Source organism: Schistocerca americana, chromosome 6, assembly GCF_021461395.2.
Source record: "Schistocerca americana isolate TAMUIC-IGC-003095 chromosome 6, iqSchAmer2.1, whole genome shotgun sequence".
In the NCBI taxonomy this organism is placed as follows: Eukaryota; Metazoa; Arthropoda; class Insecta; order Orthoptera; family Acrididae; genus Schistocerca; species Schistocerca americana.
Window position 1 is genome coordinate 222,476,983 of NC_060124.1, and position 13,457 is coordinate 222,490,439.

General features: G+C 41.4%; 1 protein-coding gene across 1 annotated transcript in view; it reads left to right on the top strand.

Annotated features, from left to right (window-relative positions):
* Window positions 1-13,457, top strand: part of LOC124620060 (KH domain-containing, RNA-binding, signal transduction-associated protein 3-like) — a 537,488-nt gene that overhangs the window by 458,945 nt on the left and 65,086 nt on the right. The window contains exon 4 of the mRNA XM_047146728.1: window positions 10,489-10,881. Within this exon, the coding sequence (XP_047002684.1) occupies window positions 10,489-10,881 (393 nt within the window). The remainder of the gene's footprint in view (window positions 1-10,488; window positions 10,882-13,457) is intronic.

The following is a 13,457-nucleotide window of genomic DNA, read 5'->3' on the forward strand; positions in this document are numbered from 1 at the left end:
CAAACCAATTATACATCGACATAAGTGCATAAATATATATATATCCAAACAGTAAAGCAATTACAATATATAAAGAGACAGAAATGTCATATCTTGAGGTAACAAAACAAGGAAAAAAATAATAGTACAATAGATGGAAATAGGAGGATATGCATTTCCGGCGTTACACGTGCCCCACATTGTCTGAGGATGTTCGTGTAACGTAAACAGACTCAGAAAATGTCCAAAAAAGAAACAGCGGAAATGCATATGCTCAAAACATCAACAAAATTTAGCATTCGTCTAATTAATCATAAATCAATTTTTAGACCATAATAATTGAGTGGAGACACTCCTAATCTTATTCCACTCTGTCATCTTGCACAAAATAAAACAGGTTGACAACATATTAAAATTCATAGAAAACATAGAAAATGGTTTAGCTATTCTAAAATTGTCAAAATTCCCAACAGTATCAAGAAATGGAATACTATTTACAAAATTAATCAGAGTACATGGTCATAAAAACAGGTAGATCAAAATACGCAAATTAATAATTAATTACATAGAATACACATTTTTACATAACCCTTTCATAATTAATATTCTCGTCATGGGAGTCCATTAAATGCTAAACAAGAAAATAACACACATCAGATCGAAAAAAACATAAATATTGACAGTAGAATTCTTTCAGCTGTCCAGGAAGAAAAACAATTCCGCCTTCCGTACTCGCAAGTACAAAGAATGCCGACAGCGGCCCAAGAGCCAACAGCGGCACAAGAGCCGACAGCGGCTCGCCTCGCCAGTATTGTTGCGCCCGCGTGTGCGGCACGCTTGATCTCACTCGCCCTTGTGACGGCGTTTCCAGAACGTCCGTTTCACTGAATTCTTTCGGAAAAACTCACTCCCGAGTAATCTCAAGGAGTCCATAAACACTATCACAGTGGATAACTCAACACTGTCCATCATCACACGCATGTACTAGCCTGAAACTTAAAACAGCGTCTAAGTACATCGGCAATGACTAGTAAATCACATATTCATGAAATCTTACAGTTATTTACAAAATCATATTTACATTCCTTAATCTACTGTGACTCAGCTGAAAACTTAAACTAGCAGCTTGGATTTTTCAGTTGATTAGATCATGATTAAATTGATTAAAATTAAATTGATTAATCAAAATTAATTACTTATTAATTACAACTTCTTTAATGACCTTGGTCAGTCAAAAGCATGGCAATCTAGCAAACCTTAAATCTTACACTCTATATCTACATACTGTGCAAATTACCCTATCTGTGGTACTAATCAATCCTTGGTTGGTACAATTTCAAGTCTACAATATTCCGTAAGCATTTGTGTGAGGTATACCAATGACTTTATATGGTCCATTATAAACAAACTTAAATTTAGAGATTTCATGGTCTATCTCGCTCGATTTCTCATGAGCTTTTACAAGTACTAAGTCTCCGATTGCAGACTTAGCAAAACGCGCTTTAGCGTCATGACGACGTATGCGAGCATCAGCTTTTAGCTTCGTTACTTCTCGCAAACGATCTTTTTTCACACCAATACTAATGTCAATCCGTGGAGGGAATTTGATTATCACTTCCACTAAACTTTTACTTCTGCCATCCAACAGGATTTCCTCTGGAGAAAATCCCGTAGATTCATGTCTCAAGGTGTTCATAATTCTCTTAAATTCTGCTTCATATTTGCCCCATGCCCTATGGTTGTGATGGCAGTAGGTACGGGAAAGTCGGCCTCGTCTTTGTTCGTGTGTTACGTTTGACACACCTTCTACAATACTTTCCAATTCACTTTCTACATTATTGTCAATGCCGAGATTCTTCACATTACAGTAGTTCAGATTCATACCTACGTCAATACCATCCGGCCAGTTAACAATGTGTATAGGCTGGTATTGCCTATGCACACCGTCTCCTGCCTCGTCAAAACTAACTACTATTGTTTTATCTTGGGACGTACATGTCAACGTTTTGCTTTCGCAGTTAATCACTGCACGGTACTTTAATAGCCAATCTAACCCGATAATTACTTCCGTAGTTAAGTCTGGCACGACGACAAACTCTTGCTCAAATCGTGCCCCACATATCTCGAAGTTGACAAAAATCTGTTTTGTGACCGGTTTACTGGCCTTCCCAGTAGCACCGATAATTTTCACTCCTGTTACTGGCATAACTACGATGCCAGGTCTGTCTTTCAGTAACTCAAATATTTTCCCAGATACAGCACTCAATTCTGCACCGGTGTCAATCAACACGTTTAGTTGTAGGTCGAGCATATTAACAGACACTACTATCTGTCTACACTTGTCCTCGACTGTTTCTTTATTTTCCAACAGTAAATCCTCGTCTATATCCAGGTCATTCCAGAAAAAACCATCCGGCTTTGATCCTAAATCCGGTTTATCTGGCGGCTTTTTCAGCCTCTGTTCACATACAGTTTTAATTTCAACACGTCTGTCCTGAGGCTTAGTCTGTAGCTTCGCCTCCAATACCGAAACCTTTTCCTGTAACTCGTCAACTAGTGAGTGTTGCTTTGCTATCGATTCACTAATTGTCACCTTCGTTGATTCCTCTTTGGTCAGATTGATCTCATCTGCCAATCTACCTGGAGGAATGTGCCCAGTAGTATCTGCAATTACTTCCTCTGGATCTGCGCAACCCACACTGCTACCGTCTGACCGTATAACGTCAGCTCTAACCTCGTACACGCTGTAATCTACGTGCTTTTCTACCAATCGTGTCCGGCTATCACTAAAATTTTCGTAATCTTTCTCCTTAATACTCTCGCAATATTTAAACTGGAGGTTTGCGTCGGATGGGTCGGCTACTTCTACCACTACAACTTTCGGTAAAGTCTGCCGGTTAGGGCCAGAACTTTCCGTTACTACTTCAACATTCAATTCCTGCGGGACGAAACACGACGCATCTTGCTCGTGCTCCCCATTAACATCAACTATTTCTAGTAAAGTCTGCCGGTTAGGGCCAGAACTTTCTATCACTTCACAACTACTATCTTCCTGTGGGACGAGACGCGGCAAATCCTGCCCGCGCTCCCTATAAACACTTCTCCCGTACAGGCCCCTATAATCTCTTAGTTCGTCGTATAAGCGACCGAACTGCCGTAACCAGACCTCATCCCTCTCTGCATCCCCTCGCTCAATGACGGACGTGTTATCCGACATCTGATCTTCTCTCAACAATTGCGAATCATTCTTAAACTCAATCTCCAGTTCCGCTGTGGGTATTACAGCTGCCACTTTATAATCGATTTCCGGAACACTACTTAAATTGTTCTCACTGACAGTGAATGTACTTCCTACTGCCGTGTCTACAGGTGATCTACTACTTGTGGGCGCACTCCTTTCTCCTAACACTGGCACACTCTCCCGCCGTTGATTATTCCATACGGAATTTTCATAACGACGACACTTGGGTTTTCTCCTGTTATTGGGCCGCCAAAATTTCTCCACGCCCGGTCGGCCCCTCACCGGCGCAGCTAAAGGTTTCCCTGTCTCGTCCCAGCAGATACGCTCCCCGGATACTGCTGAGGCGGCTGGTCACACCCTCTGGCATTATTACTATTCTGCGCAGCCCGTATCACGCTAGTATGATACTGGTTTCCGTCATTCCGGTTATTATTCGCATTGTACCGATTGTTATTACGGTCCGAACGATTATTGTTATTGCTGCCATGGTTGCGGTATGCATTATTCCCATGGTTATCGTTGGTGTGGTTGCTGTGGTACCCTTTGTTGTTACCACGACCTCTACCACTGTCGCGATTATTGCGCCAATTGTCCTCGTCCTCCACTCTTTCCAGGAAATCATTTATTGTCCTGTAATTGCTTCCTACGTAGCGTTTTGTATCATCTGGAAGCTTTTTGTAGAGTTCCCAGACTATTTCGGATTCCGTGCGGCGATCACGCAAATATTCCAACTTGCGGATCCAGCCCTCACAAAACTCCTTCATCGAGCCGCGCGAATTCGCATCGAAAGGCCTCGATACGACAAATTCGCGCCAGACACTTTGCTGTTTTTGCTCTGACCAGTATTCAGCCAGAAACAAATTTTTAAACTCGTCAAAAGTCAGGTTCGTAATGTTGAGGTTTAAGCCCCAACGCTTGGCATCACCAGCCAGCACATCAATAACCGCATTAATTTTTCTCTCATTAGTCCATGATCTGGGTAAAACTCTTTCACAATTTTTAATGAAATCCGTCGCGTGTATACCGCTTTTTTTCAAGGGGTCGAACCGCTCCTCTTTCGTCAACAATTCCGAACTATGTGCACAGATTGGCACATAGCTCTGTTTTTCGTCAAGTTTCTTTTCTAATTCCGACACTCTCATAATTACTTGGCAAGTGGTTGTCGCAAGCGTTTCCACTTCCCTCTTTTTCTCTTCGCAGGTATTAGCCTGCTCCCTCACTTTAGTGTCTACTTCGGACACTAAAGCCTTTAAAGTTTCCACCTTCTGTTGATCCTCTTTTTTCACTAATTGAATTTGTTCCGTCACCTTATTCTCGATGATCGGAGCAACTGCTTCTCCTACACTTTTCTCGATTCTGCTAATTTCGGAATCAAAACGAGTATTTATGCTCGCAATTTCCGCCTGAACGCCTATCATTTCCTGTTTAAGATTACCGATTTCGGTATTAATTACAACAATATCTTCTTTGATTTTATCAACTTTTGTATTAACAACTCCAACATTGTTGTTAACAACATTAATAGCTTTGTTCTGATTGTCTAGCTTTCGTTCAATCTTTTCAGACTGAGCTTCTTGCTTGGCAGACAGAGCTATAATTTCTGCCGATTGACTCTTGATTTCATTAATCAAAACATTCAATAAATCAGTTAAATTCCCGGAGACTACCGGTTTTACTTCCGTAGCTGGTTCCTCTATACATGTTCCCCCGTATTCATCATCAAGGGGTACAGATTTGATTTTCGCTTCCGATTCCGAAACATTTTCTAAAGTTTGGAATTCCATTTCTGCTCTTTGTTGCGTTTCGGCGGTCGCGTCTTTCATGCTAGCCGCCTGCCCCTGAACAATGGGAACCGCCGTGCGCGTTTCCCACTGTTCGACCGATTGTTCCGTATCCAAGTCTACCAAATTTTAGTAATTGTTGCCTTCACTCATTTTAATAATTTTCAATATAAATGACAAATCTCAAATGTAATTAGGATTACTCCCACTACTTATTCTCGCTGACGTAACGGCCTGTACGTAACCAGTACTTTGTTACGACATTTGCACCAAAGAAAATTCATGTCCAGAACAACCGCAAATCTGAAGATTGTCCTGTCACGGTCGCCACGTGTAACCTCCCCCTCACTTACCGACCTTAATGACAGTGAAAAATGAAACCGCGTGTACCTAATGGGAGTTTTGGAAAAGCAATCGTCACCGAAGTTAACCTGTCGGTAAAGAGGGAGGAAAGGGTTACATCTAAATGAAAGGAAATGTGCTAATGAAACTGGTGGAAATTAATTTTGAAAAGGGGTAAAGTTAATAAAGAAAGTAAATGTGCAGCCGTTACATTAGCAATTAACTAGCGGTAATTAGGTATTTGAGATTTGGGGAAATCACGGTCGCCAGTCCTAAGGACAATTACTATAGCAACTGAAAAAGAAAGGTTATTACACATATAATTAACACTAGAAGCGTGGCAACTGAAGGTTGACACGTGTAGTGTGAAAACTGAAAGTTTGTCAGAAGTAATAAATTTCGCTACACTCTGACTTAATTTAGCAAAAGAATTAATAAAACCGGAAAATCGAAAGTTAATTTAGTGACTGAAGTTAATAGTGAGCTTTCTTTCTGAAGCACATCGAAATCCAGTAAAATACGGTTAGTCTTGGACTACCTCAACAATCATTTCGAAAGCAACTTGACTCTACGCAATTTAGAAACAAGAGATTTAACTTTGAACTGGAATTAAATGATTCTGAACTATTAACAATAGTAAAATTTAGTACGTACCAAGCTGAGCTGCAGTCACAGGTAAGCTAAAATACGGTAACAAAACTCGCACTCTTAATTTGTGCTTGTGTAATCTAACTATTGTAGCCAGCTAATGCTTGAATTGAACTTTGAAATTAAAGCAGTGAAATGGAATTATGCTGGCGTTTGAATTTCAACGACACTCGGGTTCATTTCGGAAAAGGAAGGGACCCTGCTTGGCAATGCAACTGGGACAATGAGCAACAGAGGTTCATGCTAAGTTGCTGTAATTTTGCGAGGCAAATGGAACAATTTGAAAAGCTGAGGTCTGCCATACAGTTCTGAAACTTTACGTGCTTTTAGTCTTCCTTGTTGGTTGATTGAAGGTTTGAAGCCGTCGATCGAGGAGGTGGCGACAGTCACTCATTGTCGGCCGTCGCTGTTGCAGAAGCTGGATGTTGGCGCGCCTTCTTCTCGACACGGTCACCAGGCGAAACGGGCTCTTGATGTGCGCCAGCTAATGCTTCCCGTCCGCGACACCATGTCAGAAACTATCATCGCGAGTCGAGCGCAATTAAATGCTGCCAAACCCCGAAAGTGCGGCAACTCGCGGGAGCGTCACACAACACCTGCCCCACTCGCTACTCCCGCCAGACTCCGACTGCTCAGCCCGCGCTCCACGCGGCAGAGTTAACACTACCAAAGATCCTACACACTTTGATTCTTCACACGACCTATCGATGTAATCGTTCGATAGCAGTTTTCCCTAGGCAAGACCCAGCGTAAAAATACAAATAATATTTACGAAACAAACCAATTATACATCGACATAAGTGCATAAATATATATATATCCAAACAGTAAAGCAATTACAATATATAAAGAGACAGAAATGTCATATCTTGAGGTAACAAAACAAGGAAAAAAATAATAGTACAATAGATGGAAATAGGAGGATATGCATTTCCGGCGTTACAACTCGAGGACAAAATTTGCCACTGACTTATTAGAGGCAGATACTGATGGCAACAGTATTATGGAAAATGTAATTCCGTGTAAATTTTGATGGTGAAAGATGTTTCTAATAATATTTGAAATGCTGAGTTCTTTTATCAAGAATTCCTTTGTATTGCACGATGTCACAAAAAAATACTGATATCACGTACTTCCATGTGGTTTTGAACACAGGGCGCAAAAATTCGAAGCCGTGCTATCCGCTGCGCTACCATCTCATCTAGATACACACCGCGCAAAAATGCTGATAAAGTGGCAATGACGCTTTGACCCTGATTCTCTGGGAAAAGAGTGACTGTTGGCACCTGAGCCAAAATAATTGTCCCTTCATTTTCGACTTCCGTTCACCCGCCGAGTGTCGATTATCAGAGTGCGACCTATGGCGGATTGTTAGACTGGTTTTTCTTTTCGCCCGTAAACTGATTTTGAACATACAGATGGAAAGAAATTTTTATCTTAGTTTGTATCATTGCGTTTGAGGTAGTTCGAGCAATTATTGAGTTCCACATGTCCTCAGAAATAATGTAGAAAATATTTTCTCACGTAACTACCTTGTTCGCTCCCCTGAATGATTAATAGACCTTTCCACTTTGCCATGTACCACTGGCTACAAACAACAGTGACTGTACTGGAAGCAAAGGATTCTCGTTATACAGTTTCCCACGAACAGCATTTCGCAGATCTCCATTCTTCAGTTTTACGACGAATTGCTGAGGTGAAGAATTTCGTGAATGCTGATAGAAGTAACATTTTTGTCTTTGAGCTGGGTAGTTAACCCTGTTAAAATGCTTTTCATTGAACTCTACAGAATATTTGATGAACATATGCCTGATCTTAAAGAGCTCCTTTTGATTCTGTTTAAGGTTACACGTACTAAAATATTGATTTATATGTGTGAACGGTACATGGGCGTTATTTGTATCTGTGCAGCAATCGTTATGCCATATCGTACTTCATTGATACTCTATTTCTTGATCTCGTTACCGGCTGAGGGGGCGCAGTGGTTAATGCACTGCGCTCGCGTTGGGAAGAGAGAAATCGAATCTCCACCAGACCATCCAGATGAAAGTTTTCGATAATCTCACCACGTCAAATTAAGCGAATTCCTTGGCGCTTACTTTGAAGCCGGTAAGGCGAATTTCCACCTCCACCATTGTCAATTTGAACTTTTCTCCGCCTGTAATGACTTCGTCCTCGACGGGACATTAAACGCGACCCTCATTTCTTTTCGAATTCGTTTCATGAGAAGTAATAGTGAAACACTGCAGCTACGTTTTCCTTTATATTGAAATGGACAAGTCGTTCTTCTAGACACGAAGACATACACATTTAACGTTATATCGTTTTGACGGGTTAAATCACGAAGTTGTATTGGTTCATAACCATCTGTTCAGAATGATACCCCACACTAAATATAATCTGTTAGTGAAGTTCGACGCATGAGTTGCTAAAATTAGTTTGATTTCATTACTTCAGGAGTAAAGCACTCAATTTTTCAGAAATAATCCTTACGTTAATGTGAATGAACAGCCTCTAGCCACTTTCTTGCAACATGATATTAAGTTATTTTACCGTTAAAGCACTGAACTGGCTTTTATATTTTCATCAGAACTACCTAGTTGCTGAGGCGATTCAAAGGTCCATAGTCGATACTTTCTAACCTACGTCCTCAATTATTTGTTAGCTGTATTCCAATTTGTGTCCTCCTGTTCAGTTTTTACCTTCTACAGCTCCCTCTAGTACCATGGAAGTCATCCCTGATGTATCAGCAGATGTCCTATCATTCTGTCCCTTCTTCCTGTCAGTGCATCTCATATATTCCCATCCCCGCCGATCCTGCGGAGAATCTCTTCATTTCTTTCTTTGTCAGTCCACCTAATTTTCAACATTCTTCTGGAGCACCACATCTCAAATGCTTCGATTCTCTTCCGTTCCGGTTTTCCCACAGCCAGTGTTTCACTATTCGATATTACTTTTAAAGTGGGAAAGTCTGATAAGGCGTTAGACGTATCAGACGAGCTGCTGGGAGAACACGTGTCTAAAATATTCCAACTTTTTAATCAAGTACGTAGTGGTTGGTGATCGCTCAGATTCAATTTCAGAGTTAAGAGGATAGACTCCCATGTCTTGCTAGACGTAGAAGCTGGATAAATGGGCTGGACATAACGTGGTTTTTCACGAAAAATTATTTTGTGTGGTAATGTTTAGAACATGCCGAAACCTCACCCACGTACTTCAGTGAAATACTAAATGATGTGTTTTATTGCACTGTGGTGTAGCCTTTTTATTTTTTTGGAGCCAGGCGTTAATGATACAGTCTCTAAGTATACGATACATACAGACGAATCGTTGGACCTTTACCAAAATATTTCTTAGTCGAAATATTCCTTTGTCATGCAGTCATACAAGACAACAGCACAGTGCCTCGAAGATATAGTTCTCCATACGTTTCGCATTACGTCGAATCGCGTGTTTGATTGTGATATTTTTCTGGCCCGTATGGTTTTCAGACTATCTTGTTACTCAAAATTGTCTTTTATCTCATAAGGCAGCGAAATGTTTGTTCTCCCACCGTTATTATCAAATATAGTAATGTTATGATCATCTCGAACGTTGGTCTGAACTCCATTTGCTTTGCTAGGCCTGGTCCTGTTGGAGGTGGTATGCCGTTGCGTTCCTCCAACCTGCGAACTGACTTAACTCAAACAATGGGGAATCTAAAATTTTAAGTGGTCTCCGAGCCAGGTGCGGCTCGGCGTTTTTCACATTAACGAACATTGCCAGAGGTGAAAGATGTGGTGTATGATAGATAAAAACCCTAGGACTGCCTCGAGATCGAACTCGATATCTTAGGATCCGTATTTTACCAGTGATCCAGCGAGCCACAACATTTTAAAGTATATGAGCCCAAATAACTTTATGTACGACGTAAATATTCGGTCGTAAGATGGATGCTGTGTGTAATTAGCAGACTTTTGGTACCGCAATGTCAGTCGCTGCACTCGAAGACATACCGTCACGCCATCGTTGCTTGCAGACTCAATGAAGACGTTAATCATGCTTGTTTCAAGCCAGAATGTTAAGTCTTTGTTGAACTCGTACTTCATGCAGGGTTTTTAATAGGCCTCTGTAGAATTTATTTATTTTCACTATTACAATTTTTGCCTGCAGGCAATTATCAAATGGTACACTGCTAAAGACTGTGCTTTAGCACATGTCAAACTTTAAAAACACCCTGACAGGGCTACATTTTGTCGTACCAGAGCCATCTATGACATAAATCGCAACAAACCACTGTTCTTGTACATTGTTTGCATTAAAACTGAGCCTACAGTACACCACCAGGTCGTAATTGCGATAATCAATATAAATAATTTCTACAGTCAGTGGCGACTACCATGTCCTTTTAAAAGTTTTAAGTGACTGTAAAGCCGACCACGATAAGTTAATATTTCTGCCGGGTGTTCCTCCATTTAGCCAACTTTTCGATCGTTTATTTGTTTCGTGTTTCCACAGGAAGAGGAGCTTCGCGCGTCGAAGGACCCAAAGTATGCTCACCTGAGCGATGACCTGCACGTGGAGATAGCGGCGTTCGCGCCCCCCGCCGAGGCGCACGCCCGCATAGCGTACGCTCTGGCAGAGCTGCGCAAGTACCTCATCCCCGACTCGAACGACGAGATCCGGCAGGAGCAGATGCGCGAGATGGAGCTCATCCAGACCGTGTCCGGCGAGCCGGGCGTGCGCGTCCAAGACGCCGCCGCCGCCGCAGCCGCCGCCGCCGCAGGACGGAAGGTACTGTTGCCTAGTCAACCCCTGCTGGGCGGCAGCCCGTACCAAGCGAAACAGGGTTTAGCCGCGCAGGACGCTGCCGCAGCCGCCGCCGCCGCCGCTGGACGCAACCATAACCCTGTAAGAAATTCTTTAAATTTGACATCATTTATGTGTAGTCAGTAATTTTATTTGAAGTGGTGGGAGTGCACTATTTCATTGCTGCAATGTGACTGCAACACACAGCAATATTGCCGTATAGCCCGGCATTATTGGTGATGCAGCCAGCTGTTCCAGGGGCGGGGTGGCTATTATAAACAGAGGGTGTTCAGAGTGCTGCAGTGCGGGATGTATACATCGCAGGACGCTGAAACGTCGTTGGTATGTTCATTAATCGGTGCACTCGCGGAGTAGGCTTAACAAAATAGTTGTTCCACTTTCTACCACCAAGCGAAAATCAGGCGGTGTAATTAGCCATAAAGCGAAATCTTTCCTGTTTTGATGTCAATGTGCTGTTTGTTGCTTGGCGACACGTGTCGATTTCTTATATGAAGAGACTGTTGGTATAAAGGGTTAACAAGGTTGAAGTTTTCCGTACGAAACGAAATGGCTGTTGAGAAGACAAGTGAACTAGGTGCTGTAGCACAGAGAGGGAGGCGGCCCGTTCCCGTGGCAGTTGTTGCTGTAGCTATAGCCGACCTGTAGCCAGTGCTCCTAGAATAGCTCGCTATAGTCATAGGGTCGAGCCGTGCACATCTGCTTTCGTGCCTCGCAACTAATTTGCTGCAAATAATAACCTGCAGCTGTGATCCTGCAGTCAAATAGTCTGTGCTTTGACTAGAATTCCGTTTCGCTTGTAGTAGGCCTAATAGGCATTTTGATATCGGCACCTCGTGAGTTGTGTTCTGTCGTGTTGTAAAAATAACCATTTGTGCCAAAACAGTCACGTTTATTTGGTGTGTTACAATTGCTGCAATATTAGGCAAGCGTATTTCGTTTTATCTAGCGTATCTGTTACCTGGCGCTCTCCGGCAATTGCTGAAACGAACCTATTTCTAACAGGTTGTGGGAAAATATTGCGATGGTTGTTTGAAAAGCGTTACTTTCAAAGTAAATTTCCTTTTACGCAAGATGTACTACGTGCGAGAATGTAAGAGGAATTTCTTAAATTACAGTGCGTTTGACTTTCATTTACAAATCAACTCTCTGAGGACGACTATTTAAAAGAATTCCCAGCCCAGAACGTCAGACGCTCATAGTAGCGTCGAAACCTGGTCAATTTTGACTTAATATTTGTGGCCGAGGGCTTATTTGTTCTAATATACATTAGACATTCATGTCGTCGTCAAAATTTTTACTGTCACATTTATGTGATGTGTCTTAAAGTGTAACACACGCAAAAAAGATCAACATTATATGTGAAAGCTTAGCTTCTCTTGCAGCTTATTAATCTTAGAGACCAATATTATATGTGAAGGCTTTTCTTTTCTTTTCTTGTAGCAAGGCTATGCATATTAATTTAAACCATTAATTTTTCCGTATTTGTATGTTCGCGCTACATAACAGTGATGTTGCTATTGGCTGACTACATGTCCTATGCTCTGAATGCCCACTGTTGTCCGCTGGCGAGATCATGTGACATGAGCTATGACTGGCTTACAAAAGCGCATCGCAGTCTTGATTTCAATGTTTCGGAAAGTAACATGCGGTGTTTGGTGGAATCTGAATTTATACTTTCGTAATTACGAAAATAGGTAGTGTACATGTTGCTGTGCATCAAACGTCTCTCCAAAAAGTGTTTTTTTCCCCCTGGGTTTCGTTTTCTAAAGTGCCAGGAAATTCTATGCTGGTGTATAAAACTGTAATCATCGGACTGATAAGTTTTACAGTTACGAGGAAAAGTATACTGTCACTTAACACGGAAAAAGTGTATTTTCACCCGGGAGAAAGTGTATTATTAATGGGGAAATCCGGCATATACACCCCGAAACAATAATTCCATCTTGACAGAAGTGTCTTTTCCTTCTCTGTTCAATTTTGGTGTTCGCTAACACATGAATTTGACCACTTTTAAATTAACACACTTCTTTGATAGCACTTGCTATCGACACTTTAATAAAGTTACTGGCAAAATAGTAAACTGTTCATTAAATAAATGCACAACTATGACAAAATATGAGGTATCGATGCTGTGTTCATTTGCTATGTAAATGTGGAGAATACGATGTTCTGACAAACATTTCTATAATAAAAAGATATATACGGTGTAATTAATCAAAAATAAAATAGATACAGATACATAGCTGTCCAGGATGATAGCTGTTATCTGAGATACTGGATGTTGAAATCTCACATAGCGTTTAAAATTTGTTAATTCAGAGGTTCATTGTGAAATTGTTCATTCACTGTTCAATATTAATTTCTATAGTTCTAAAGGTACTGAAATTATTCTTGTGTCGCTGGATGCGCCTCATTTTTCTGGGATTGCTCATGTATTTAGATTTGCGTTAGTATTTGACTGTAAATTGTTATAAACTCTCAAAGAGCCATAATGTAGCTGTCTTTAAGATTGACACTGCTATTTCTTTGAGCATTGTCTCTTGCCAAAATTCTCAATACTGGGATTAACCCACATCTGGTCCTTTTCTGACACACCTGGCTTGCAAGTAATGGCCGTGGTGGCCTGCCCAGTCTGTGGCGAGGCACTCTCCACTCTG